Raw genomic sequence first — 25,849 nt, forward strand, 5'->3', positions numbered from 1 at the left:
CGGAAGCGCACAGAGACCCGTGAGGCCGGGCAGGCCCCCAGCCGCTGGGGAGTGGGCCTGTGCCTAAGACCCGAAGCGGGTGAGGGGAGGCCAGCTCAGCCCCCATTAGAGCACAGGGGGGGTGTCTTCTCCCAACCAGGGCCCCCAGACCCCAGCCCAGCTGCCCTGGGGCCGCCACCCAGTGGGGTGGAGAATGTAGGCAGACACTGGGAGACAGGCAGGGAGCAGGGAGCAGGGAGGCCCACCCAGCCCCTCCAGCTGTAGACAGGACTGGAGGAAGCAATCCGGGGGGGGGGGGGGGGGGGGGGGGGGGCTACGTGGACACCCATCCGCTGCCGGGCTGGCCCTGTTATCAACCAGTGTCCTTGGACTCTAATCAACAGAAATGAGTAAGAGTCCAGATGAAAATTTCAGCCAAGGCTTTAGCAGGACTCCTACTTCAGCACTAGGGAGGGAAAATAAGACACAGGTGGCCCTGCTCACTCTTCTTATATGGCGGGGCGGGGGGCGGGGGACGGGTTCATGGATGGGGCCGGAGGGGCGATTTAGGTGGCCTGCCCGCCCCCTTGGTGGTGCCCGGCACAGTACCCTGCTTTTGCTCCCAGCACCTCAGAAATGGCAGTTGGTTTTTTCCGCCTTTTTGTACCTTACTGTTCACAACTTGCCCCAACTGTGCACGCGTGCACACGCGTGCAGTTCCTTTTAGTCTCTTAGAGTTTCTTTGTATTTTGTTGCCTGAGGAGATGTTTGTCCAGGTACAAGGGCAAGCACTCCCATAAAGGGTCCTAGGTCCCAGCCTCTATCAGCCCACCACCCTGTTACCACCCCAGGTTCTTGGCCTCTTTAATCAGGAGAAATAGGTAAGAGACCAGATGAGAAATTCAGGCAAGGCTACAGCAGGAGGGAGTGAAAACAAGGAACAGATGCCCTTGCTTGCTCCCTGAGGCCGGGGAAGCTGGTCCCTTAAATGGGCTGAGGTCAGGGGCGGATCCATGGGTTAGGTCGGAGGCGTGGCTTAGGCGATCTGCCCGCCCCCACGGTGGTGCGGGCATCATGTGCAGTGCCTGGCTTTTGCTCCTGGGACCTCAGAAGTGGCAGCTGGTTTTTGGCGTTTTTGTATCTTATTGTTCATCGTTGCCCTGACTGTGCATGGGTGCGGGTAGGTTTAGTCCCTTACAGTTTCTTTGTATTTTGTTGCTCGGGAGACACTTGTCCAGGTGCAAGCACTCCCGTGAGGGGCCCCTGACCCCAGCCTATCTCAGCCCAGCGCCCCACTCACCTCCTTGCAGCCAGCATTGTCGCTGAGCTCATAGTTGCTGGCATGCAGAGGCTGCCCAGCGTTGACAGGGTTCAGGATCACCTTGTCCCCGACAACCACCTATGGGGACAGAATGCAGCAGAGTGAGGGTGGGGACGGCCGGGCCCCCAGGCTTCCCTCTGGCCAGTCTGCCCCCTAAGAAACAGGCATGAGCTCATGCAGCCCCCACACCAAAGACCCTGGAGAAGCCCCCCTGGTGCTGTGGCCTGCGCCTTCCAGCAGGCCCCTCCCCCCAGCCCTGTCCTCACATTGTCCCCGTTGCTCCGCAGCTTCCAGAAGGGCTGGATAAAGAGCCAGGAGCCCTCGTTGCCCGTGGCATCCAGCGTCACCCGCATGGCGTTCTTCTCCAGCAGGGCCGGCAGCCGCTTGTTCACGGTCAGGTACTTGTTACTTTTCATGTGCAGGAGCTGAGAGGCGGCGGGGGGCCAAGCAGTGGGGGGGGAGTGAGGTCACCCCAGGAGGCCAGCCCATCAGAAAGCGGGGGGCTGGGGGGCACACTGGACCCTTGGACAAACAGACCGAGACAAACATGGCCACACGCACAATCACACACCCAGTCCAGCACCCGGGTGATCACACAAAGAGCTAGCGCTGTTCTAAACACCCTAAGAGTAGTAGCTCGAGGAACCTTACAGCAACCAGAGGGAAGTACTGTCACTGGCCTGATTGTCCAGTTGGGGAAACAGAGGCCCAGGGAAGTGAAGTAGCTGGCCCAGGTCACAGAGCCAAGATGTGAACCTGGACCTCGGGGCTCCAGATCTGTGCTGGTGGCCACAGTGCTGAACACACACCCGTGCACACAGCCATTCAGGCCACACGGCAACGGGCACACGTAGAGGCAGACGCGCAGTCACAGAGACAGTCCCAGGTTGGCTGGTGCCATGGCACTGGCACCCCTCACCCCCACACCTGCCCCGGCGTCACACCTGGATCACACTGCCGTACTTCACGACGTCCCCATGCACCTTCTTGTTCTCTGTGTCATTCTGCTTCTGCTCCATCTGGGCCGCATGCTGCACAGACATGCACAGAGGTGGAGGGCGGGCCCAGAAGCCTGCTACTGAAGGGACACATCTTCCCACCCCCCACACAATGCAGGTCCTGGCACTGCACCCAGAGTGACCCTCCTGAGGCCACCTGGCCTGTTCCTCCCACTACCGACGAGAGAACGAGGCTCAGAGTGTGTACAGCACACAGCCAGCGGCACCAGATTCCTCCCCTCAGGCCCCTCCTCGCCGCCTCCCTCTGGAGGGGGCAGCCAGCAGGCCTGTGAGCCCCCTACGCCCCAACACCCCCAGCAGATAACCTACAGTTGTGCCTCACTCCCCTGCCTCACCAGACCCCTGGTGCCCCAACAGGGGACCCCTGGCCCAGCCCAGACACCGGCAGGTGTGCTTGGCAGCATTTCCTCCTCCCCTCCACCCTCACTCCTCTGTGACCCTCCCTCCCCAAACTGTGTGTGCTCCTAGCCCACCGCCTCCAGGGAGCCTTCCCTGACGAGCCACATCCAACTCTGACAGATCCAACCCTGATGCCGCCAGGATTTGGTTTGCATCCCACTGGGGACACCATTTTAGGTTCTTCTGTCCCGTTAGACTGGAAGCTGCCCGAGGATACACTGTGCCTCCTCCATCAGACGGGGGGGTCCTGGAGGTGGGGCTCTGTCTCCTCCGTCAGACCGGCTCTCTCTGAGGGCAGTGGCCCCTCTGCCCCTTTCATCTCCTCAGTCCCATTATCCGGGCCTCATGCCGGAGGCTGGTGGGAGGAGGGCTGCTGGGGAGCCACGCCAGGTACCACGTGACTCTCCCCAAACCTACAGTGTACGGCTGTGTGACCACGTGTGGTTCTGAGTGTCTGCGCACGCGTGAATGCCCTACGCCCAGTCAGATCCACAGCTCAGCCTGGGCCTGTGGCGGCAGCAGGAAGAAGCTGCGACGGCCCCCAGCCCAGGATGAGGGACGGCCTTATTTATAACAGAGCTCAGCAGCCCACACCCAGCCCCCTCTTTCCAGCCCAGTTCACAGCTGTGGGTGGGGCCCACCCGGGCCCACCCTTTCCCCATTTCACACCACCTCCTCAGAGAAGGGGATACCGGGAAGCAAGGTCTGCCTGATGGGGGGCGGGGCCCCAGGTCCGGGGGAGGGTCTCAGAAGCAGGCTGCAACGTTGCTGACCACAGCCAATCCTCCCACTCTCTTTTCCATGGGGATTGGGCTGGACGCCCTGAGCTCTGTCCAGAGAGAACCGCCCAGGATGTAAACTGAGAGGCCTGAGAGCAACCACCAGGCCCTCACACCACACACCAAGGTCGGCCAGAGACCCAGGGGCCGTCTAAGCCCCACTGCCAACTCGTAGGATGAGCACAATGGCCCGGTCCCCTTGAAGGGCCCCAGGCTCCAACTCTATAAAATGAGGGGTGAGGTTAAGACTAGTTCTTAAATCAGGTTCGCTGGAGCCACCGTCTCTAGGAGCCCCTGGTAACTCCATGTACAGCTGCACAGGTCGTTCACTGCACAGTGGTGTCCAGCTGAAGGCCCGGCTGGCAGCTGAAGTGCAGTCCACAGTCCACTGAGGCATGTGGCCTGGGACAGGGCACACACACCTGCGCGTGCACACACCTGTGCACACACACCTGTAACTTCTGCAGCAGCACCACGTCGGCAATCTTCTCCTTGTCCTGCTTGGTCTGCTTGGCCTTCCAGTACTGCTTCTGGGCCGAGTAGCGGTTCATGGGACACACCTTGAAGAGGCAGTCTGAGGAGGGAGGGCAAAAGGAGGGAGCTCGGTTCATGCGGGGCTCAGGGGAAAACCCTGGCCTGCAGCCCTGCCCCCAAAGCCCACCTCTGCTCTCCCCACCCCTCTCCACCCCGCCGCCCTTCTTGGGTAGAGAGGCAGTGGTCAGAAGACCCCCGTGGAACTGGGAGCATCCTGGATTGTGCTGAGTAGAATGGAGGGGCCCAGAAGCAGGTCTGAGAGTGGGACCCCCCCTGGGAGGCGGACGCGTGCCCTCTTCCCCACGGGAGATTTATCAGAGGCCCTTGGGCCACCACCCCATGCCCTGTCTGTGTCCAGGTTTTGTGGACATTGGCAGCTGACCATTCACATCAGCATCCTTTCTCTGGCCCACCCCCATCTTGCCCACAGATGCCTGGGAAGTTACATTCCCCCCAGCCCCCAAGGGGTGTCCTCCATCCACTGGCAGCAGGAGGGGACCGCCTGCAGTGGTCCCTGTGGGATAAGCCTCCTAAGGTCTCTCTTCCCCCGAAACCACCTCCCTGCTCGGCGCCCTCACACTCCTCCTGGGACCCCTCCTCGATAATTCTCCCGCTGTAGACTCTGCTTCTAGGGAACTCAACCTAAGAGAGTGCCAATCAGAATTCCAGAAACAGGTTCTTTATTACCTGATTTTTATTCTGGACACAGATAAAGCATCAATGATTTTCACAAGCCCAAACTCCAGAAAGGATGTCAGATTTTTCTACTTCTGGAAAGGAGGCATGAGTTGGAAAATCCTATTCTAAAGTGTGATGTGAAGAGATAGAGGATTCTGGATCCCTGTGAAACGCTGGCACGGGGACTGGGCCTGACGATAGCATGAGCCGTGCTGGGAGGCAGTGAGCTCCCCGTCACAGGAGGGAATCCCAGGAGGGCACAGGGCTGGGCTCACAGCCTCTAAGACCCCTCCCAGGCCGCAGTGCCTCCACAATCAGCAGTGCTCCCGCAGCAGAAACACAGGAAGACTGTTGTGCTGGGAACCTGGACAGGGGTCCCTGGGGGAGCAGATCACAGAGACGGGGCCCTGCCTCATGCCTCCTTTATATATATGTCACATAATGCTTGTTGATCCCACTCCTGGGCTTATATCAGGAGAAAACTCTAATTTGAAAAGATACATGCACCCCAGTGTTCACAGCAGCACTATTTACAATAGCCAGTACATGGAAGCAACTTAAATGTCCATGGACAGATGAATGGATAAGAAGATGTGGTATATATACACAATGGAATACTACTCAGCCATAAAAAAGAATGAAATAATGCTGTTTGAAGCAACATCGATGGACCTAGAGATTATCATATTAAGTGAAGTAAGCCAGAGAGAGAAAGACAAATACCATATGATATCACTTACATATGGAATCTAAAAAAATGAGATAAATGAACTTATTTACAAAACAGAAAAAAAAAAAAAAAAACAGAAAGAGACTCACAGACACAGAAAACAAACTTATGGTTACCAAAGGGGATGGGGGGTGTTGGGGGGAGAGAGAAATCAGGAGTTTGGGATTAACAGATACACACTACTATATATAAAATAGCTAAATAGAAGGAAGTGATCGCACCAGATGAGGTCATGGCCCACCTTGGAGACTGCCTTCTGTCCATCAAGCCCCAGGAGAAGTCAGAAGGACTTCAGCTTAATTTTCAGCAGAATGTGGACGATGCAATGACAGTGCTGCCTAAACTGGCCACAGGTCTGGATGGCAATGTGCTATTCACAGGTGTCTCTGATTTTGAGTATACACCCCAGTGCAGTGCCTTTGACCTACTAGGCGTACCTCTGTACCACGGCTGGCTTGTTGATCCACAGAGTCCTGAGGCTGTGAGTGCAGGTGGGAAACTGAGTTACAACCAATCATCACCTGCAAGCACCCCGGTGACACCAACCTCGGGACAGAAGGCCTGACTACAGAGCAGTTCCTGGAGACCACCGCCGCGCAGCGGACCCACCATGGTCTGTGTGAGCTAACAACACTGCCAAGGAGGGCGAACTTAGCATCTTTTTCCGGAACGACCACTTTAGCACTATGACTAAGCACAAGGGGCACTTGTACCTACTGGTCACCGACCAGGGCTTTCTACAGGAGGAGCAAGTGGTGTGGGAGAGCCTGCGCAACGTGGACGGAGACAGCTGTTTCTGTGACTCTGACTTTCACCTAAGTCACTCCCTGGGCAAGGACCTGGAGCAGAAGGTGGGAGTGGCTCCCCAGAAAAGCAGCAGCAGGTGGACCAGGACTACCTGATCGCCTTGTCCCTGCGGCAGCAGCAGCCGTCGCGAGGCACATTGGGTCTTAGCGACCTGGAGCTGGCCCAGCAACCTCAGCAAGAGGCGTACCAACAGCGCCAAGCAGCCCAGCCCGCGTCAGCACGGGCCCTGTCACCGCAGGGGAGAGGAGCCGCAGATGGACGCCCAGCTGCCGAGTGTCGGCAAAGGCCGAAGCAAGAGTGCGACTGTGTCCTCCTGGAGCCCCGCTCAGTCCCAGGCTGCCCTGCCTCCGCTTTCAGAGGTTGGGGCTATTCTGCTTGCTCCCCAGCTCAACTTGAGATATGCAGGGTAACTTATTTATGGAATGTTGGGGATCAGAGCAGGCAGTAAATGCCAAGGTCAGACTTGGTGACGTCTTTGCCCCAACGTGCTGCCTCCTCTTCCTCCCAACCATCCCGGGCAACACTGGGGTTGGTGGGGTGAGGATTTCTGATTCCCAACTCCCCTTCCCCAGAATAGTCACATTAATATACAGACTCAGGCTGCAGGGTGAGGTCCCCGTCTAGAACACATCTCCCCTACTTTCTGCTCCTGCAGGCCCACCCGTATCCAGCCATCTGTTTGTTTCAGGGTTTAATTTGGGTTTCTATCTCCATTATGTGTAATGCCTTCCTAGGGGTTTGGAAATAAAACTTCTTTCCTGAGAAAACAATAAAAAATAAAATAGATAAATAACAAGGACCTACTGTATAGCACAGGGAACTATATTCAATATCTTGTAATAACCTATAATGTAAGAGGATCTGAAAAAGAATATATATACACACACACGCAGGCACGCACACACATTATGTATAACTGAATGAATCATCGTGCTGTACACCTGGAACTAACACAACATTGTAAATTAACTATACTTCAATTTTTAAAAATGGTTTAAAAAAAAGAAAAGAAACACAAGTCGAAAACAAAGAGCTTGTTGAATGAATAAATGTCTGTGGCCCACCCCTATGAGCAATGCACATCTCCATGCTTTTATTCTGCCGCGCTCTTTGCCCAAAGGCGGCCCTGCCCAAAACCCAAGGGGGCCAGAACCTTCCTTCTCACCAAACTGTGGGGCAGAAGGGCAGAGAGGACAGAGGGTGAAAGGGTAGCCAGGAGACCGGGCCCACGCAGGACCAGCAGCAGCAAAGGCCAAGAGAAAAGTCTGGGTCCAGGGGGGTGTCCTACCGTAAGGACTGTGTGTGCTGGGGGGAATGCACCTGTGGGTGCGGGGGCACAGGGCTGGTGAGGCTGCAGACAAGAGGATATTCCTTTAGCAAAGTCGGCTGACATTCCCTGAAACTAAGGTATGCAATACTCCAAAAACTCACTACCACTGCACAGAATCATCTGGGGCGGGGGAAGATTTAAAAAATACAAACTCTCAGCTCCCCCATAGATCTTGGTAGGGGTCAAGGCCTGCAGATATGCATCGTGAAAGGCACACCCCACCCCCACCCCCGATCCCAAATGGTTCTGCTGCCCAACCAAGGCTGCAAAGCACTAGCAGGGGATTCGAGACAAGAACAGATCACAGGCAATAAAGTTATCCAGCCACAATTACACATAAACCCTGTATAAATCATGTAAACATCTGTTTCTAATCTTTAACATTTAGACTCAACTTACAGAACACTGAAGACCCCATTGCGGTTACAGAAGAGAATGCAAAGCTTATTCGGTCTTGATGTAAAACTAAAAGGGCGCGTGGTTGGTGGAAGGCAGACGTGAGGCAGAGCACTGCAGGACTTGACAGGATGAGACATTCAGGTGTGACTATGATACTTGGGTTAATAAAGGTGACCGTGGAGAATCTACAACAGCGACAGCATGCTGCTGGGGGCAGGGGGAGGGGAGAAAGTGGAGGGATGGGCCGAGAGAGAAACTCTCCCGGAATAAGCAAAACCTGGGGTAGCAAGCAGAAGAAACGATGAGAAGGGTGAATGGATTTGCTTTCTCTTATTACACTGTTGGACAAGGCGCAAGACAAAAGATCAGAGCCACGGATGCCCCCTCCCTTGGACACAGCAATCTCCTCACGGGTCCTTCATTCCAAGAGCACAGCTGCATTTGTACAAAATGACAAGGGACAAGGGTCTTCACTGCACTGTCGGGAATGATAAAGATTAGAAACAGCCCACGTGCCCATCAGAGGGGACTGGTTAAATAAATTACGATGGAGCCATATGAAGGACAGCTATGGAGCTGTGAGAGGGCGGGGTGGTCAGAAACCCTGACACAGGCTGCAATCCGGGTAAACCTTGAAGCCGTTATGCTAAGTGACATAAGCCACAAAACGATAAATAAGGTACGATTCTGCTCATGTGACGTACTTAAGACTAGTCGGATTCATACAGATGGCAAGTCGGACGGTGGTTGGGTGAGGGATGGGTTGGGAATGGGGAGTTATTATTTAATGGATATAGAGCTTCAGTTTTACAAGAGGAAAAGCAGTTCTGTGGATGGACGGTGGTGATGGCTGATGAGACTGTGCTTAATGTCACCGACCTGTACACTTAAAAGTGGTTAAGATGGTAAACTTCACGTGGCTATTCACCACAGTTGAAAAAAAATATTTTTGAAATGCTTAAAACTTGTAAACCATAGGAACACTGTTTTCACAGTTGTCCAGGATATGGACAAATATGAGTTTTTAAGTGAAAAAAAGAGAGAGAAAGAGAGCTCAAGACCTCTATATACTAATATAGAAAGATCTCCAGTAGGATCTATCCACAGTAAGACTCATAAAGTAAAAACAGCAAAGAATAGAACAGTGCATATAGAATGCTACCCCAGGGTAAGAAAATCGGGGAAGTCTGAACATATGTTTGCAGTTGCATTAAGGACCACGGGAGGATGCGTAAGAAACTAAAGAAAGTGGTTACCTGGAGGGACAACAGTGGAGATGGGAGAGGGCCGTGGGAGCAGATTCTCGATGGATGTTTGCACAACGTTTTGAGGTGTAACCGGATGAATAAACTACCTAGTCGGATTCTCTAGTAGGGTTGTCCCTGGAGATGGGAACAGGAGGTGAGTGAGGGTGGGATGGGATGCTCCCATCTCCTGGATCCTAGAGCCTGTATTTGTATTACTTTTTTTTTTTTTTTTCTCGGTATGCGGGCCTCTCACTGTTGTGGCCTCTCCCGTTGCAGAGCACAGGCTCCGGACGCGCAGGCTCAGCGGCCATGGCTCACGGGCCCAGCCGCTCCGCAGCATGTGGGATCTTCCCGGACCGGGGTACGAACCCGTGTCCCCTGCATTGGCAGGCGGACTCCCAACCACTGCGCCACCAGGGAAGCCCTGTATTACTTTTATAAAGAGGAAAAAGAAAAGATGAAGAACAAGATTTTAAGCGGCTCATAAACATATGAAAAGATGTCTCACAAGTAGTCAAGAGGAATGCAAATTAAAACCACAGTGAGATGGCATTTCACACCCAGCAGGCTGGAAGACAATTAAGTGGGACAAAACCAAGTGTAGCCAGGATAGGGGTGCAGCAAGGGCACCCCCACCCCATGCACCCACAGTCTGGCAGGGGTGAACGGGGGCAAGGGGTGGGGGTAAACACTCACAGCCCCCATGGAAGGCGGCAGGGCCGTTCCTAGCAAGACAGGAGAGATGCCTCTCACCCAGGTCACCCTCCCTTGGAACACACCCAAGAAACTCTTGCCCGCGAGCCCAGGGAGACATACGTGTACAGGGGGCTCACTGCAGCATTGTTGGCAATTACCAAAAGCTGCAAATGAGATAAACGTCCATCAACGGGGGAACCAATAAAAGGACTGCAGTTTACTCACTCAGTGGAATATTACATAGCAATTAAACAGATGAACTAGAGCCATGCGGGTCAATACAGATGAGTCTCAGAGACAGTGCAGAGGACTTCCCTGGTGGCGCAGTGGTTAAGAATCTGCCTGCCAGTGCAGGGGACACGGGTTCGAGCCCTGGCCTGGGAAGATCCCACATGCCGCGGAGAAACTAAGCCCACGCGCCACAACTACTGAGCCTATGCTCTAGAGCCTGTGAGCCACAAAATGCTGAGACCATGTGCCACAACTGCGGAAGCCCACGCGCCCAGAGCTTGTGCTCCGCAACAAGAGAAGCCACCGATGAAAAAAGTGCAGAAAGATTTGTACAGAAGGCTACCTTCAACATACAGGGTTGGAAAAATGGAAAAGAATACCCTATATAATTCATCATAGAAATATCTCTACGTATTAAAGAAAAAGCATACAAACAGGCCCCTGAATGAGGCATACCAATTTCTGAGAGTGTCTGCCTCTGGGGAGGGGGAAGAGAAAGAGGTCAGGGGAAGGCACAGGGGGCTTTGGCTACATGCATAAGATGCTATCTCTTTAAAAATGAAAAAGACCTGAAATAAACACAGGAAAAAGGATTTGAGAGAGCTCAGTAGTGGGTGCATTGGTGTGTGTTATCTTTCTCTTTACTTTTTCGTTTTAGTAGTTGAAGCGGATCTTAATAAAAGTAACAATAAACCAGACTTGGAAGATGGGCAGGTAGAGCAGAGGCATGAGGCTGGGGGCGGAGGGCACCCAGGGTGCAAGCACAGGGAGGTCCCCTCATCAGCCCCCTCCCCGGCACCTGCCGCCCACTATGTGGGTAAGTGACTGCTACACATTTCGTGGGGTCGCCTTAGCCGGGGGTGTGAGCACTGAGCTTCCCAGGTGGATGGGGAGGTGCGTCCTTCTGCAGTGGGTCTCCCACGCCCATGCTGTGGGAGGGGACCTGCCCAGACCTGGCCTGGCCAGGAGAGCAGGATTCTGAGCAGCCATAACCCAAGACCCCTACAACAAAGCGGAGGTCGGGGAGGCTGGGCTGGCGTGGGGTGCCCTACACATTGGGGCACTGGCAGCCTGGATCTCCCAGGGCCCTGCAAACTCTGGAAAAAATTCCCTGAACATGTCGGGGCTTGGGATGGCCTTGAAAGGTGCAGGAGCTGAAACCACAAACAGGGAGCTAACCAGAGGCTGATGGAGGTAGGGCCGGGGCTTCACGGGCTTGGCCGACCCAACCTGGGGGCCTCCGGGGTCAGCAGGTGAAGGAGGCGCGAGCCGTGCAGGGAGAGAGGGAGATACCACAGTTCCCAGCCAAGGCCGGGTCCACCCCAGGGTGGCCTCAGAACACCTTGGCCATCTCTGATGAGCTCCGACCAAGTTCTAAAATGCCTGCCATGGTCCCCATGCCCTTGCTGGGGCCTCCCTCCAGGGAGGGGCTGTTTGCAGGAGAAACATGGAACAATGAGAACCGGGACTCCAGGGTTGGAGGCCAAGCTCAACCTTTCTTCTCTGGGCTTCAACCTCAAAGCTGAAGAGGTTGGAGTCTGTGTCTCTTGTCCCAGGTTCTCACGCTCCAACTTACTCGCCAGCCAAGGGGCTGCACAGAGACCTGGTTCTGTCCCAGAAGGTGGGCTCTTCTCAGGTCCACGCTGGGCCACAGGGGGTCCAGAAGGGCCTCTGCCCGCCTCAGCAAGACACCCAGGCCAGGCCAGGAGCAGGGTGGGTGGGGAGGAGGCTGGGGGCTGAGCCCCTCTGTCATCTCCCGGAGCTGGGGGGGCCCAGCACAGCCTCGGGGACCACGGAGCAGCCCCCGACGCTGGGGTGGGCCCTGCTCACGGGCTTTGGGAAAATAAAGAGGAAGAAAAAGGAGGGAGTGGGAGGCAGACAAGAAGTCAAAGGAGCACTTGTTCTGCTAAGTAGCTGTTTTGTTGTCAAAAATTGGCCCCAAACTCTGTCTACCGGAACTCGAGGGCAAATATTCCTCTGCCACACCCACCTCCCTGTCACCGCCAATCACGCCACACAGCTGACTGCACACACCGAGACACACCACCCACCTCCTTTCAGCCCCGGTCCCCTCCCTGCCCTGGCACAGCCCAGCCTCGGGACCTCAACCACTCTCTTCCGTTCTATGTTCTTCCCAAGAATTCACCCAAAACCCTCAGCTAGAGCAGAAATCAAAGCTCTCCTATTCCTGGCTCCGGGAAAGTGCTGGGGCTGTACCTCCAAGCGGGCAGCCCACACGACCCCCCGAAACCCCCATCTCTACCCAGAGCACGGCTAATAAATGTGAGGAAAAGCAGCGGGTCTGGTGTGGCGAGAGGGAACGAGGGAGGGCCAGGGGTAGGGGATGAGGTGAGAGGCAGTGCGGCCAGATGGGGCAGGACAGAGGGGTGTGCGGTGGTGAGGAAGGTCCAGTGCCAGAGGCGGGCCCCACAGAGCCAGGCACGTCCTGACCTAAGACCCCACTCAGAGGCACACGATGGAAGCAGAACAGTAGATGTGGGGCCCCCCTGCAGCCTGGGAGGAGCCTCCTATCTCCTCTACACTCCGACAGATAGGCAAGGCCCCCAGCAGACAGAGAGCGCCGAGGATGCCACAGGACTGTGGTAAATCCCACTCCCCTCCCTCAACCGCATCCCTCTCGAGGACAATCCCAGCTGATCTCTCCCCAGAGGGGCAGCCACGTGGGCAGCCAAGGTGGCACGGCCTGGCGTGTTCCTGCCTGCTCCCAACCTGCCCACCACGCCCAGGCTCCGTCTGCCCGTCTGTCTCAGCCTCACAAGTAAGCACCACAATGACACCTTCTCCTGCAGGGCGCAGCGACAGCAGGATATCACTTCATCCTCACGAGGGCCCCCGGGCCTGTGGGGCGGGGCTGAGGCGCCCACTGACCTCGGAGGACACAGAGAGGGAAGGCACTTGCCCGGGGACCATGGGGTCCAACCCCCTCACCATGCAGCACAGAGAAGGGCTCTCACCCTGGGCCTCCTAACACCTGAGGAGACTCTCTTTTCTTCCCCTGTTCCCTCAGAAAACGCCCAGTCACACAGACAAAGAAAGCCTTGTGGGTGGTGGGGCGGTCAGGGGAGAACGGGCCCCCAGCCAGAAGTGGGTGTGCCCCTGAGAAGTGGGGTGTGGCCCCCGGAAAATGAAGGCAGAGGCCATCCTGCCGAGATGGCATCGTTCAAGCCGATGGGGGTTCCACAGGCAGCAGTGTGAGGGGGCTGTGGGCGGCACCTTGCCTAACCCGCCCACTGGGCCCCTGGGTTGAATGGGTTCTGTCCGAGGTCCATGACTCAGCAGCCAGGAGGGGGAGGGGAGTTAGTGGGGGGAGCAGAGGTCTCACCTCGGAACTTCTTAGGAGGGTTGTCCAGGTCCCCAGCCGCGGGCTCCACGACACAGCGGTCATCCACCAACCTGGGCGACAAGGCAGCTGGGTCAGCAGAAAGAAGACACCCACCTCCCCAGGTGTCCCTCCTTCAGGGCAGGGGTTTCCAGGGCACCAGGGAGGCCCCCAAAGAAACCTCTCAAGGGATGGAGTGGGAGGTTGGGATTCGAAGATATAAGCTTTTATATGTAGAATGGATAAACAACAAGGTCGTACTGTAGAGCACAGAGAACTCTATTCAGTATCCTGTGATAAACCATAATGGAAAAGAATATGAAAAAAGAATGTATATATATGTATAACTGAATCATTCTGCTGTACAGCACAAATTAACATAAAATTGTAAATCAACTATACTTCAATTTATACTTTTTAATTGAAGTATAAAGTATACTTTATACTTCAATTAAAAAAAAAAACAAAGAAACTTCTCCATCACTGACAACCCCCTGCCATCAGGTCATCCCCTTTCCTGGCACCACTGTTAAAATGCGAGGTGTCCTGGGTGGAGATAGGGGAGACCCCACAAAAAGCTCAGAGACACACCCAGACCACCCCCGACCCCCCAGCTGGAGCTGTCCCATGGGGACCTGCTGCCAGTCTGGGCTGTCACACACTGCGGATATAACTCCTGTCATAGCCCTGAGACCCTGCCCAGACCTGAAAAGGCAGCAGGTGATGGAGGAAGAGAGAAGGGGACGGAGAGACAGAGAGGAAGAGAGAGACAGAAAAGACAGAGTCAGAAAGATAAACAGGATAAGAAACAGAAACAGAGAGAGCCTAGAGACAGATGAACAGATGAGAGAAGCTTATGAGACACCGAACTACGGGGACAGGCCTCCGGGTCTCAAAGACAGGACAGTGAACCTTGCACCTTCCCGACCTCAGTCAGGCCCATTTCATACTCTCTGCTTTGGTCACCCTTGGGCTTGAAATTCCTCCCTTCCAGCCATGGCTGAGGTTAATCTTGAGTCTCTGGAGGACACCCACTCATCCATCCATCCCCCCATTCCTGCATTTAACATTCTTCAGTGCCACCCCAGCCTCCAGGACAAAGTGATGATGATGACCTACCATTTCAGAGGCCAACTCTATCTCAGCACTTCACAACCACTTCCTCTGAATTCTCACCAACTTCCCCCAAGGGGCTAGTCATGAGCACCATTTTACAGAGGAGGAAACTGGGTTTGAACATTAAATAATTTGTCTGAAGCCACAGAGCTAATTCCAAAGCCTCCTTCTGCGCCTCCCCTCCTTGGACTGGCCAACAAGGCCTTTTGTGATCTGACCTCCACCCACTCCCTAGCTAGCCTCACAACCTCCTTGCCCCAGCTGTGCTAAACCTCCGGTTGATCTCAAGGTCCCTGGAGCTCTCGTCTCTACAGAGGTGGTCCCAGAAGCATGGGGGTGCAGGGGTTGCTGTGGGGGACCTCTCCGTGACAGGGAGGGGAGGGGAGAGGGCAGCTTGCTGCAAGGACTCACTTGGTCCCCTTCCCCATCCCCAGCCTCTAGCTCAGCCCTTAGCCCTCTCCCCTTCTCCATCAGCACTGACCCTTGGTCATCTCGGCCACAAGCATGGGTTCAAAGCACCACTTATACATTCACTGATGACTCCCACCTCCACCTCTGCCATCCCTCTTCCCCCAACTCCAGATTCGTAGATCTAACTGCCCACTCCACGTCTCCACTTGGATGTCCGCAGGCATCGAAAACTCAGCACGTTACAAGCTGAGCTCCTGCTCTCCTTGAAGTCCTCCCCATCTCAGCTGATCCATCCTCCCAAGTGCTTGGGCCCAAAATCTTGGGTCAATCCTTGGTCCTCTCTTCCACTCGTCCTTCAAACCTAATCTGTGAGGAAACCCTGTGGGCTTTATCTTCAAAATATGTATGGAATCTGACTTTAAAATATGGCACAAATGAACCTATCTACGAAACAAAAACAGACTCACAGATATAGATAACAGACATGGTTGCCGGTGGAGGGGATGGAGGAGGGATGGACTGGGAGTTTGGGATTTGCAGATGCAAACTAGTATATATAGGATGGATAAACAACAAGGTCCTACTGTATAGCACAGGGAACTATATTCAATATCCTGTAATAAACCATAATGGAAAAAATAGGAAAAAGAATATACATAGATAACTGAGTCACTTTATTGTACAGCAGAAATTAACACAACATTGTAAATCAACTATACTTCAATAAAATTTTTAAAAATATATACATATGATGGGACTTTCCTGGTGGTCCAGCGGTAAAGAGTCCACCTTACAATGCAGGGGACGCGGACTCGATCCCTGGTCAGGGAACTGAGATCCCACATGCCGCGGGGCAACTAAGCCTGCACACCGCAACTACTGAGCTCACGCGCCTCAACTAGAGAGCCTGTGTGCGACAAACTACAGAGCCCACGAGCCCTGGAGCCTGCGTGCCACAACTAGATAGGAGCCCACACGCCACAACGAGGAGCCCACGTGCCGCAGCTAGGACCTGAGGCAGCCAAAAATAAAAAATTAATTAATCAATTAATTTAATTAAGTTGAAAAATTAAAAAATATATATACGTATGGAATCTGACCTCTTTTCATCGTGCCGCCACCACCACCCTAAGTCCCCACCAGCTCTCACCTAGATGTAACTGCCTCCCCATTAGTCTCCTGGCCCCCCCTCTCATCTCCCTACAGCCTGTTCCCCACTTAGCAGCAAAGGGATCCCTTTAAAAGGTCAGTTAAATCAGGGTAGTTCTTTGCTCAGAACCCTCCAGAACCACCCATCTCAGAGAACCACCCACCCAAGAACTCACTATGGCCTGAAAGACCCCACATGACCTACCACCTTACCTCTCAGACCTCATCTCCTCCCCAAGCCCCTGGCCCACTCTGCTCCAGCCCACAGTCCTCCTCCAGGCTCCTCAAACATTCCAGGAGATTTGACCCTGGCTTCTCCCTCTGCCTGGAACTCTCTGCCCCAGACACTCTCCTGACTCCCTCTCTCACCTCCTTCAGATCTCGCCTCAAATGACCCATTCCCATGGACACTCTCCCTCCCTATCCTTTTAAAAACTGTAAACTGTTCTCTCCCACACTTCTCATCTTCCTCCCTGTTCTCCGTATCACCACCCAGCCTGCTATATATTTTATTTATTTTGGTTCCTATCCTCCCCAACCTGAGATGGAAGATTCATGAGGACAGGGATGTGTCTGTTCTGCTTCCTCCTGTATCCTCAGCATCTGGACCACCTGCCTGGCGCAGAGCGGGCACACACGACATACATATTGCGTGAATTAATCATTTTACTAGCTGCTGTGGGAAGTCCACAAGAAGCAAAAGATGAGGTCCCTAAGAGAGTTTAAAATCTCATCAGGAAGACAAGTCACATACTCAGAAGAGTTCATGATATAAGGAATATGCATTGGTGCCAATCTGTGGATTTCGTCCAGGGAAGGGTGAGGTCAGAGCTTGGCCAATCAGACAAGGTGTGAAAGAAGAGGCAGAAGCTGTGCAAAGCCTCGAATAATTCATAGAATTTCCTGTAAGAGATTAGTGAATCAGATTAGCTGGTTGTCTCTTGGCAAAGCCCTGAGGGGAGGAGACACAGGATGGTAAGTTTTGGTAGGGAAGGGGATGAAGCCTCGGCCAGGGCCTGGCACCTGGCACTGCTGGGGGTGCTGGACAGCCATAGGGCATCATGGAAGTTGGTGCAACTGAGGAGAGGCTGGCGTAGTCCCCACAGCTGCCATCTTGACCAGTGCACAAGGCCCTGTGTAGGCCACCTCCCCAGAGACTCCTTGTCTGAGGAAAACCCATCCTCACCCCAGACCCCCTCCATCCCTCCCCTGGGTCACAAGTGCAGGAAAAAGACATGCAAAAGTGGATGCCTGGCGTGCTTTTCCTAATCCCCCTGGCACAAATCTGCCTGGTCATTATGTGGATGTCCTTCTGTGCCCGCCCACTCTGGCACAGCTTCTGAAACCCTGTGTCTCCAGCTCAGCCCCTCCCCAGTGCCCAGTGGTTTACAAAGCAGGGCACTGCTTTGGGAGCGCAAGCTGAAGCCACTTAGAAAAGGGGAGGGACTGGTCAGGAGGGGAGCATGGCCTCCAGGAGGAGAATTTCAAGCAAGGTTGGGAAGGAAAACATCCCAGACCTGCAGCCAAGAGGGGTCAGGAATGGTAAGAACAGAGAAGCAAGCCACGTGGACGGTTAAAAAAAATGGCAGGGGGCTCCCACAAGGTATCGGGAAAACAAGGTCAGGAAGATGGGACTTTCAGAACCTCCTCCTGGATCCAACATTCCACCCCCTCCCTCCTCCAAGTGTGGGTTCTGGATGAGCAAAATCGACTTCCCTGGGAACGTTCTGTACCCCTCCCCTGCAGCCTCTAAGGGATGGCGCCTCGCCCCTCCCATCATTTCATTTCCTAGCTGTAGCTGAGGGCAGCCCTCCACCAAGTCCGTAGGCAAAGAAGGCAGCCAGCAGCAGGATGTTTAGAGAGTCCCAAAATGTCCCCAAGCGCCCCCTCACAAGCCTCCCCTCCATTCCTCTGAACCTACTCCTTAAGACTGAGGCATCCCAAGAAGGTGCTATTGGGCGGGAGGAGATGGGAGGAGTGTCCCGTGAAGCCATTAACAGATAAGCAGGAAAGCCCTTATCAGATGGGCTGCAAGGGCTGGGACAGCAGACAGGTAAGTTTTGATGGAGGAGAAGCCTCAGAGGGCGCGGCCGGGACTTCTGTCCCTCTGGGTAGAGGGAGAGGCAGCGAGGTGGTCGTCGAGCGCCCCGCCCCCGCCCCTCCGAAACCCCGCCCCGGCCCGCCGAGACCCAGCTGACGCGCCGAGGCCGCAGTGCGCTTTCCGTCCGCCCGCCCGAGCCCCGCCCCCGCCAAGAAGCGAAACTCGCCTCCCAGTGTGTGGCCGTCGCCCCAGCCGCGTCGCGGAGGGGATGCGAGCGCGGCCTCGCCCCGGCCTGCCTCCGACTGCCAGCCGCTGCCAGGACGCTGGGCCTGTGCCAGGAGCGCCCGGGGGCGGTGGGAGGCGGGCGCGAGGGGCTGGGCGCGGGACAAGCCACCAGCGCCCGCGCTTTCCTCACCCCGCGCCCGGGAGCCCGCGGAAGGCGGCTCCGAAGGACCCCTCCCCACCTGGTGGCACCTATATCCCGGGCCGTAGCTCCCCCGTTCTCCCTCATGGTGGGGGTATCTGTGTGGATTGGTGTCCGGCTTCCGGCTTCCGATGCGCACCTGGCGCTCTAATCAGAGCCGGGTTCTCCTGGGAGAAGTTGCCGCGTCGCTTCACTATCCCCCTCCCCTCCCTAGCGCGTCCACCTCCGCCCAAGATCCAGGGAAGGGCCTACTCCCGCGCCCCGCCAGTCCTCTGATCTCGCTGTCCCCCCCTCCACGCCTCTGCACACGCAGAAGCTCCCTCCGAGTCCTGCCATCTTCAAGGCCGCGCTTAGGCTCCTGCAGAGCTCCCTGCCCCGTTTCCACCACATGAGGCATCGCCCCTTAACTAAAGGCACCCCAGCCAAGATCATCTTAGAAAATCCGACGCTCCGATGTGCAGAACACTTTAGTTTATAAATTACACCCGATACCTCGTTCCATTCTTACCACAGTCCAGTGTGGCGCTCACTGAGTTAAAGGGGCCACTGGGCCACACAGCTGGTCAGTTGATGGTACCTGTACAATCTAGGTCTCCATCGGTTCAACAAAATCTTACTGCAAAGGGATTATGTGCTGGGTGTGGTCCCCACCCTCTGGAAGCTCACGTCCACCATGCTGTGTGCTGTGAGGACAGGAGCCACGACCTTCACCTGTGCAATCCACCCCCCACCCCCCACCCCCCCAGCCCAGTGGACACTCAGGAGCCCTGAGGACAGTCTGCTGTAAGCCTTCTATCCACTGGGTGACACAAGATGAGTTTGAGCCTGCACTGTGCAGGGCCCAACAGGGCATCAGTAGAGTGGGCAAGGGGAGGGGGTAGTAGGTGTAGGGGGGGTCGGGCAGGAAGCCTGTGGGCAGGCCTGCCCTGGACCCTCTGAGCAGGAGTTGGTGGACATCTCTGCTCTAGAAGGATGTGGAGAAGGGCGCTGTCTCTGAAATGCCCCCGGGGTCTGCACCCCAAGACCTTGGTCTGAAGGAAGAGGGAAAGGCACATGCATCCAGGGGCCTGGCTGGCCCCATTCTGACCAGGGTGGACTTTGAGATCCAGGTGGGAGCCATGGAAAAGGCAGTGGGGCAGGTCAGTGCTGTCCGGAAAGATTAGATAAATAGGAGGAAGAAGGGAGCTAGAAGTGGGGCAAGTGACTATCAGAGGAGCAGCTAAGGGAGGAGGACACCAGACTAGGGAAATCCCAAAGGGTCCCCAGACTGCCCCTCCCTGATCTAGCCTGGAAAAGAGGGTGGAGGGGGAAACTGACGAGCTCAGGTCACAGGACAATTAAAGAAGAGCCAGTTCCAAACCCCAGATCCCCTGACTCCCAGCCCAGGGCACTGGCCACCACCCCACAGATCTAGGCTAGACCCACAGAAGGCCACGCCCAAAGCAGGAACTGTCAGAACACTGGGATTGGCTGGTGGAGGATGGGGGCCTTGGATTCCCCCTCCCCAAAAAACCAAAGTCACATCCACTAGGTAGGGGTGGGGAGAAATATTGGGAGAGGAGCCCAGGTTCACTGGCTGGGATCGCTGGCCCGTCGGAGAAAAGAACTTCACTTCTGCATCCCTGCAAAAACACCCATTTACTTGACCTCTACAGGTCTTTACCAAGGATCCACCTTGAGCCACCGAAGGGACCAGTATATGGAATTTAAAACAAGCATGGCTCATCCCTTCAGAGAGCTTAAGTCTAGGAAGGACAGTAAGCCACACACTCAGGGAACCCCCAAGAGCCTCTCCAGTGAGGAAGAGAGGCAGCAAAAGTGACTAAACTTGGCCCGACAGAAATAAGGGCCCCTGGCCGGGGCACAAGCCTTCAGGGCTCTGCCTCTGCAGCAGGCCTGGGTTGCTGGCTCTCAGGACTGGGTGGGCTCTGGCGAGTCCTGGGGTCTCTGTTAGGCCAAGGAGAAGAGGGATGGGGAGCAGGAGACACAAGAGAGAACTGAGAAAAGGCCGAGAAGAGGGGCAACCCTGGGCCACCTAGCCCACCCTTCCCTCACAGGTCGGCCTTGCCCTGCCCAGGCCTCTCTCCTGCTCTCCATGCGGGGACTGGGCTCTCAGCCCCGCAAACCTGACATAGTAACTGAGGCTGGAGGAGCCTTAGCAGGGCAGCCCTGAAGCCCAGGCCGCCCTCCTCCACATCCCTGCTTGGCTCTCTGGGAAACAGAGCAGCAAAGCAGCCCTGATGACTCCAGAAAGTGAGACAAGTCTACAGCCTCCCGCTTATCGGGGGAGGTAGAAAGAGGTGGGGGCCGGGCGTTGCTTTAGATTAAAGGCGACGTAAGAGACATAAGAATCAAATTAACACGTGGACCTTGAGTAGATCCTAATTTAAAGAAACCAGTGGTCAAGGCTAGACTGAGAACAATTGAGTGTATTATTGGACTATGGATTGAGCATCGGACGCTATTAGGAAATTACTAATTGGTATAACAGCACTGTGGTTACAAAGGAACATAGCCTATTTCCTGTAAAATGAAGGATGTAGAGGTGAAAAAAATGCAATGCATGTAATCTACCATAAAATACTTCAGCAAAGAAGAAACAGCAAATATGGCAAAATGTAAACAACGATTAAGTCTAGGTGGTGGATATGTGGGTGTTCTAAATGGTTCTATTTTTTTTTTTTTTTTTTTTGGCCGTACCACGTGGCACGCGGGATCTTAGTTCCCTGACCAAGGATCAAATCTGTGCCCCCTGCATTGGGAACATGGAGTCTTAACCACTGGACCACCAGGGAAGTCCCTCTCTCTACTTTTATAAATTATATATATGCCTCCGGTTGGTGGTAAGGGGTCAAAGGGACAGCACAGGCCAGAGCTGTAAACACTCGGTGAAGTCCGTCTATCATCAGCTGCAGCATCTCTGAGACACAGACTTAATTCTCCCTCGCATGACCTCTATCACCCCCATCACCCATTTCTAGACTCGGACCCTGGAGAGCCGGCTCTCCTGCAGGCTGGTAGAAGCGGGTGACGGCTGGCTGGCTGGCTGGCTGAGTGATGGGAGAGGGATCTGTGAACCAGATATGCACAGGTGTCTGCCTCAAACACCGGCAGCTGCCCCTGGGCTAAGATTTATGTTCACTGTCTCTCCTGGCTCTGCCCACTTGCCAGCGAAACAAATATGTACCTTTACACACCACAGTGATCATTTTACTCCCCCACTCAATCCCCTGCAAGGAGTCCCTACTGTCTGTCTCCTCAGGTGGGAAGCCCTCTGCAGTGTGTCCTCCCCGCCCCCCAGCCCACACCCCAGGCGCACTGTGCTGTCAGCGCCCAGTCTCATCTCCGCCCTGGTGTGAAGAGTCCTGCAGCCTCCTCTCCAGTGGCGTGGCGCGCAGGGCTCCTGCTGGCTTACGGTCCCCCACCCCCACCCCAGCAAATCGCTTAGCCCCACTGAGCCAGGGGTCCTCCCTGGAGCAGGCTGGCTACAGGCACAACCGCTGGGAACCATTGCCACTACTGGGCATGACCCGCGTGATGCACTTGGGGGAGCTCAGAGCTGACATTTAGAGGCCTGTGATGAACTTACTGGAGGTTTGGGGTCTGCTCTCCTCCCCCTCTCCCAGGCCTCCTTCCCACCTCCCTCACAGCCCCCACTTCCAGGCAGGAGCCCCCCAGCTCCACATGGGGTGAAGTGTGGCGAGCAGGCCTCGGGGTAGACTGCAGGAGACGTGTGCTCAGGGGTAACTCAAACCCAGACACCTGCCCCTAAACTGGCAGCAGAAAGCTCCTGTGACCCCCCCCTAAAATCCAGCACAGCACCCCACCCCCAACCCAAGCCTCCACCCCACAGCCCCACTGGGCCAAGTCAGGAAGGGGAGGGGAGGGGACACGGGGTCAGGAGCGTCGGGCAGGACAGAGTGTGAGCAAGTGGCTACGGCAGGATTCTTTAAGGCCCAGGAGCTGCATGCAGCCTGGGTCCCTGGAGTCCCTCGGTGGGACCTTGGGGCTGATCCTGTCCTCAGGCAACCCACACACCACCCCTCTCTCTACTTCACCCCCTCCCCACTGCAGCCGCCACACCCAACCTGGCCCAACCTGGAGGGCAGAGGCTGGTATTACTCCCCACACCCCTAGCACAACACTCTCAAACTCGTGATGTGAAGTGGGCTAGACCCCCCGGGGCACAGGGTCCCCGTTTCCACCTCCTCCGCCACCAGAGAAATGTGCAGTTAGAGAGAGCCAGCAAGGTAAAAGATGTGCCTTGGGAATTCCCTTGTGGTCCAGGGGTAAGGACTCTGAGCTCTCACTGCTGAGGGCCCAGATTCAATCCGTGGTCAGGGAACGATCCCAAAAGCCACGCAGCCACGCGGCGCAGCAGGAAAAAATAAAGAAAGATGTGCCTTCCCTTTGATCTCAGAATTCCACTTCTGGGAATCTATCCTGAGAGGATAACTGGACAAGTGTTCGGGCATGTATGGACTAGGATGTTCAGGGCAGATTGTTTGGAACAGCAAAAAATTTAGAGACCAGCTGAATGCCCAATACTAGAGTTGCTTAAATAAATGAAGGTACATCATACCAGGGGATGCTCTGTGGCCACAACAGTCGTAGGCTGGCACGCATGGGAAAATACAGGTTAATGTATTCCCCCCAGAAAGACAGGATACAAAGCCAGATGTGCAATGTGATACTGTTTTGTAAATCTTTATTTGTGTGCATAAAAGGCTAGAAAGCCCATATAGAGGCTGTCAATATAATCACAGTGGTATTACAGATCATTTTTTATTTTAGTTTTTCAAGTTTCCTCCATGGAGCATATATTATTTTTTAATCAGGAAAAAAATATGTATTGGAATTTCCTGGTGGTCCAGTGCTTAGGACTCGGAGCTTTCAATACCGGGGCCTGGGTTCAATCCCTGGTCAGGGAACTAAGATCCCAAAAGCCACAGGGCGCGGCGAAAAAAATTTTTTCATTTAAAAAAGAAAGAAAGAAAAATATATACATTTTCCTAAAAAAACATGAGTTGCATGGATTGACCTAGTGGAGGCTGAGACCCTGCCTTGGGGCACAGGACAGGGCTAAGTCCAACATCTCATTCCAGTGAAATCACAATTAAGTGAAAGCCAAGGGAAGGTCTGAAATCTGCCAGTGGAATGTCGTCTGCACGGGAGGGGCAGTGTCCCCTCCTGAAATCACATGAGTCTCAGGGACTTAAGGCACAAAGGGCCCTTAAAGACCATCTCTTCCAGCTCTCCGCTGTACAGACTAGAACAGGCTGGACTCTGTCTTGGTTACCACTGATTCCCCAGTGACTAGAACAGTGCCTGGCACATAGTAGGTGCTCATTAGATGTTTGTTGAATGACTTAATGAAGTCTGATGAAGGCTAAGAGATGGGCTCTCTGGACCAAGGGGCAGGCAGACCCAATAGCTAGGCTTCCTCACAGCCTGTCAGCCTGAGAGGGCCCTGAGAAGGGACCCCCCCCCCACCCCAGGTACACATTAGAAGCACTGCGGAGCTTTAAAAACCCAAACCTCAGATGCCCACCCCTAGAAATGTTACTACAGTTGGTCTGACATGGGACATGGGAGCTGGAATTTTTTTTTAAAGACCCACAGGGAGATTCTCGGGTGCAAACAGAGCACCTTAGAGGACAACCAGGCTGACAGAAACAGACTCTGAGAGGGAGGACCTTGCCAAAATCACCCACGCAGTTAGTGACAAAGCAGGTCCTGACCCTGGGGACCTGGGACTTCCTCCACATTTACCTCCACGTTTTCTGGGTCCTGACCTCCAATTACCACCCTCCTGGGGAAGCAGATCAGGCTGGAAGGTAGACACGGAATCCCAAGGTCACTTCTGACCCTACTCCCTGAGATCACCCAGCCCTGGGTGACACAGGTCCAGAGGCCCTGAGAGCCCCCAAATGGTGCTCCAAGGCCCAGCCATGTGCAGGCGGAGGTCATCTGACAAATCTTGGGAGCTCGACTGCAAGACCCAGTTCACCTGCACTCCCCAGCTTATCCCAGTGGTCTGGGGGCCACCCCTCTGGGCATTCAAAAGAGACCTTCTAGGAACTGGACATGAGATCCTGAGGGGCCTACCCTGCACGCTGGGCCGGTTTCCCACAGTCACTGGCCGGGAGCCATAGTAAATCCTTCACCTGAAGTGGCCCTAACCCGCCGCGGCAGCCCTGGCCTCTGCTGCCTCCCACCTGCAGTGAGGGATGAGGCAGTGTCCCCGGCCATGCTCTCCTCCCAAGAACAGGCGTGGGCCTGCTTTTCCTTCCCGGCTGAGGTCTCAACCTGCTCCAGGATCCACTCCCCAGACCCCTCCCATCCTCCCAACCCAGAGTTAATGTACAATCTCCACTGGGAGCTGTAATTACGCAGGCAGCTCTAATTGGCCTCCTCCACTTGGCTCTGCAGAGCCTGGCTGGAATCTGAAGCTGCCCCAGACTCCCTCCTCCAACAATGCCCCCCCCTTTCCACTCCCCCAGCTGAGCCAGTCCCACTGTCCACCAAGGCTGCCCCTGTCCTCATCAAATTCATTTTCTCCAGCCCTTACTGGGCACCTCTTGGGCACCGAGCATTGCGATCGCCTGGGAACTCAGTCAAATCAGCCTCCAGGGTTCGCAGACATGGGCACCAACAGCCAGGATGAAGGCAAAGGGGACCAGAGCTGAGGATGGAGGCAGAAAGATTCCGGTGAGACTGGAGCAGAGAGAGAATCACATAGAGCAATGCTTCTCTTTAAGGCTCCAAATCCCCTGGGGCTCAAAATGCAGATTCTGATTCAGCAGGACAGGCAGGGGTGTGAGATTCTGTATTTTCTAACAAGCTTCTCAGAGCTGCTGATGCTGCTGGACCAAGGACTACACTTTGAGTAGCGATGCCTTAGGGTGTTTAGAAACCATTCCTTCACTGAGTGAAGTTCTGAGAAGGTGCCCAGCACAGCGCCTGAGTGGAGGAATGGGGTGATTAATCAGTCAATCCTGGCAAAGTGCCCAGTGTTAGAGGGCTCTACAGAGAAACCTTCAACTAATTGTAAAACAACACAGTTAACACAGGAGAGGAATGTGTATAAAGCAGTGCGCACGGGGGGGAAAAGGGGTTAATTCTGCTGGGGTGGGGGAGGGGGGTTGCATCTCACAAAGTAGGGCCGCTTTGTACCAGGTCTGAGAGGGTGGGTCAGATTTACTCAGGTGGAGACTGG

General features: G+C 54.8%; 1 protein-coding gene and 1 pseudogene across 2 annotated transcripts in view; one reads left to right on the forward strand and one right to left on the reverse strand.

Moving 5' to 3' along the window:
- ITPR3 (inositol 1,4,5-trisphosphate receptor type 3) overlaps positions 1 to 25,849 on the reverse strand; it is a 66,812-nt gene that overhangs the window by 38,354 nt on the left and 2,609 nt on the right. For both annotated transcript variants that reach the window (XM_033864409.2, XM_033864410.2), the window contains exons 2-6: positions 13,493 to 13,563; positions 3,950 to 4,071; positions 2,245 to 2,331; positions 1,567 to 1,725; positions 1,280 to 1,378 (exon numbers count right to left, since the gene is read on the reverse strand). In XM_033864409.2, the coding sequence (XP_033720300.1) occupies positions 1,280 to 1,378; positions 1,567 to 1,725; positions 2,245 to 2,331; positions 3,950 to 4,071; positions 13,493 to 13,563 (538 nt within the window). The remainder of the gene's footprint in view (positions 1 to 1,279; positions 1,379 to 1,566; positions 1,726 to 2,244; positions 2,332 to 3,949; positions 4,072 to 13,492; positions 13,564 to 25,849) is intronic.
- On the forward strand, positions 5,648 to 6,823 carry LOC141279667 (ubiquitin carboxyl-terminal hydrolase MINDY-1 pseudogene; annotated as a pseudogene).

The sequence above is a fragment of the Tursiops truncatus genome, chromosome 10 (assembly GCF_011762595.2).
Source record: "Tursiops truncatus isolate mTurTru1 chromosome 10, mTurTru1.mat.Y, whole genome shotgun sequence".
NCBI lineage: Eukaryota > Metazoa > Chordata > Mammalia > Artiodactyla > Delphinidae > Tursiops > Tursiops truncatus.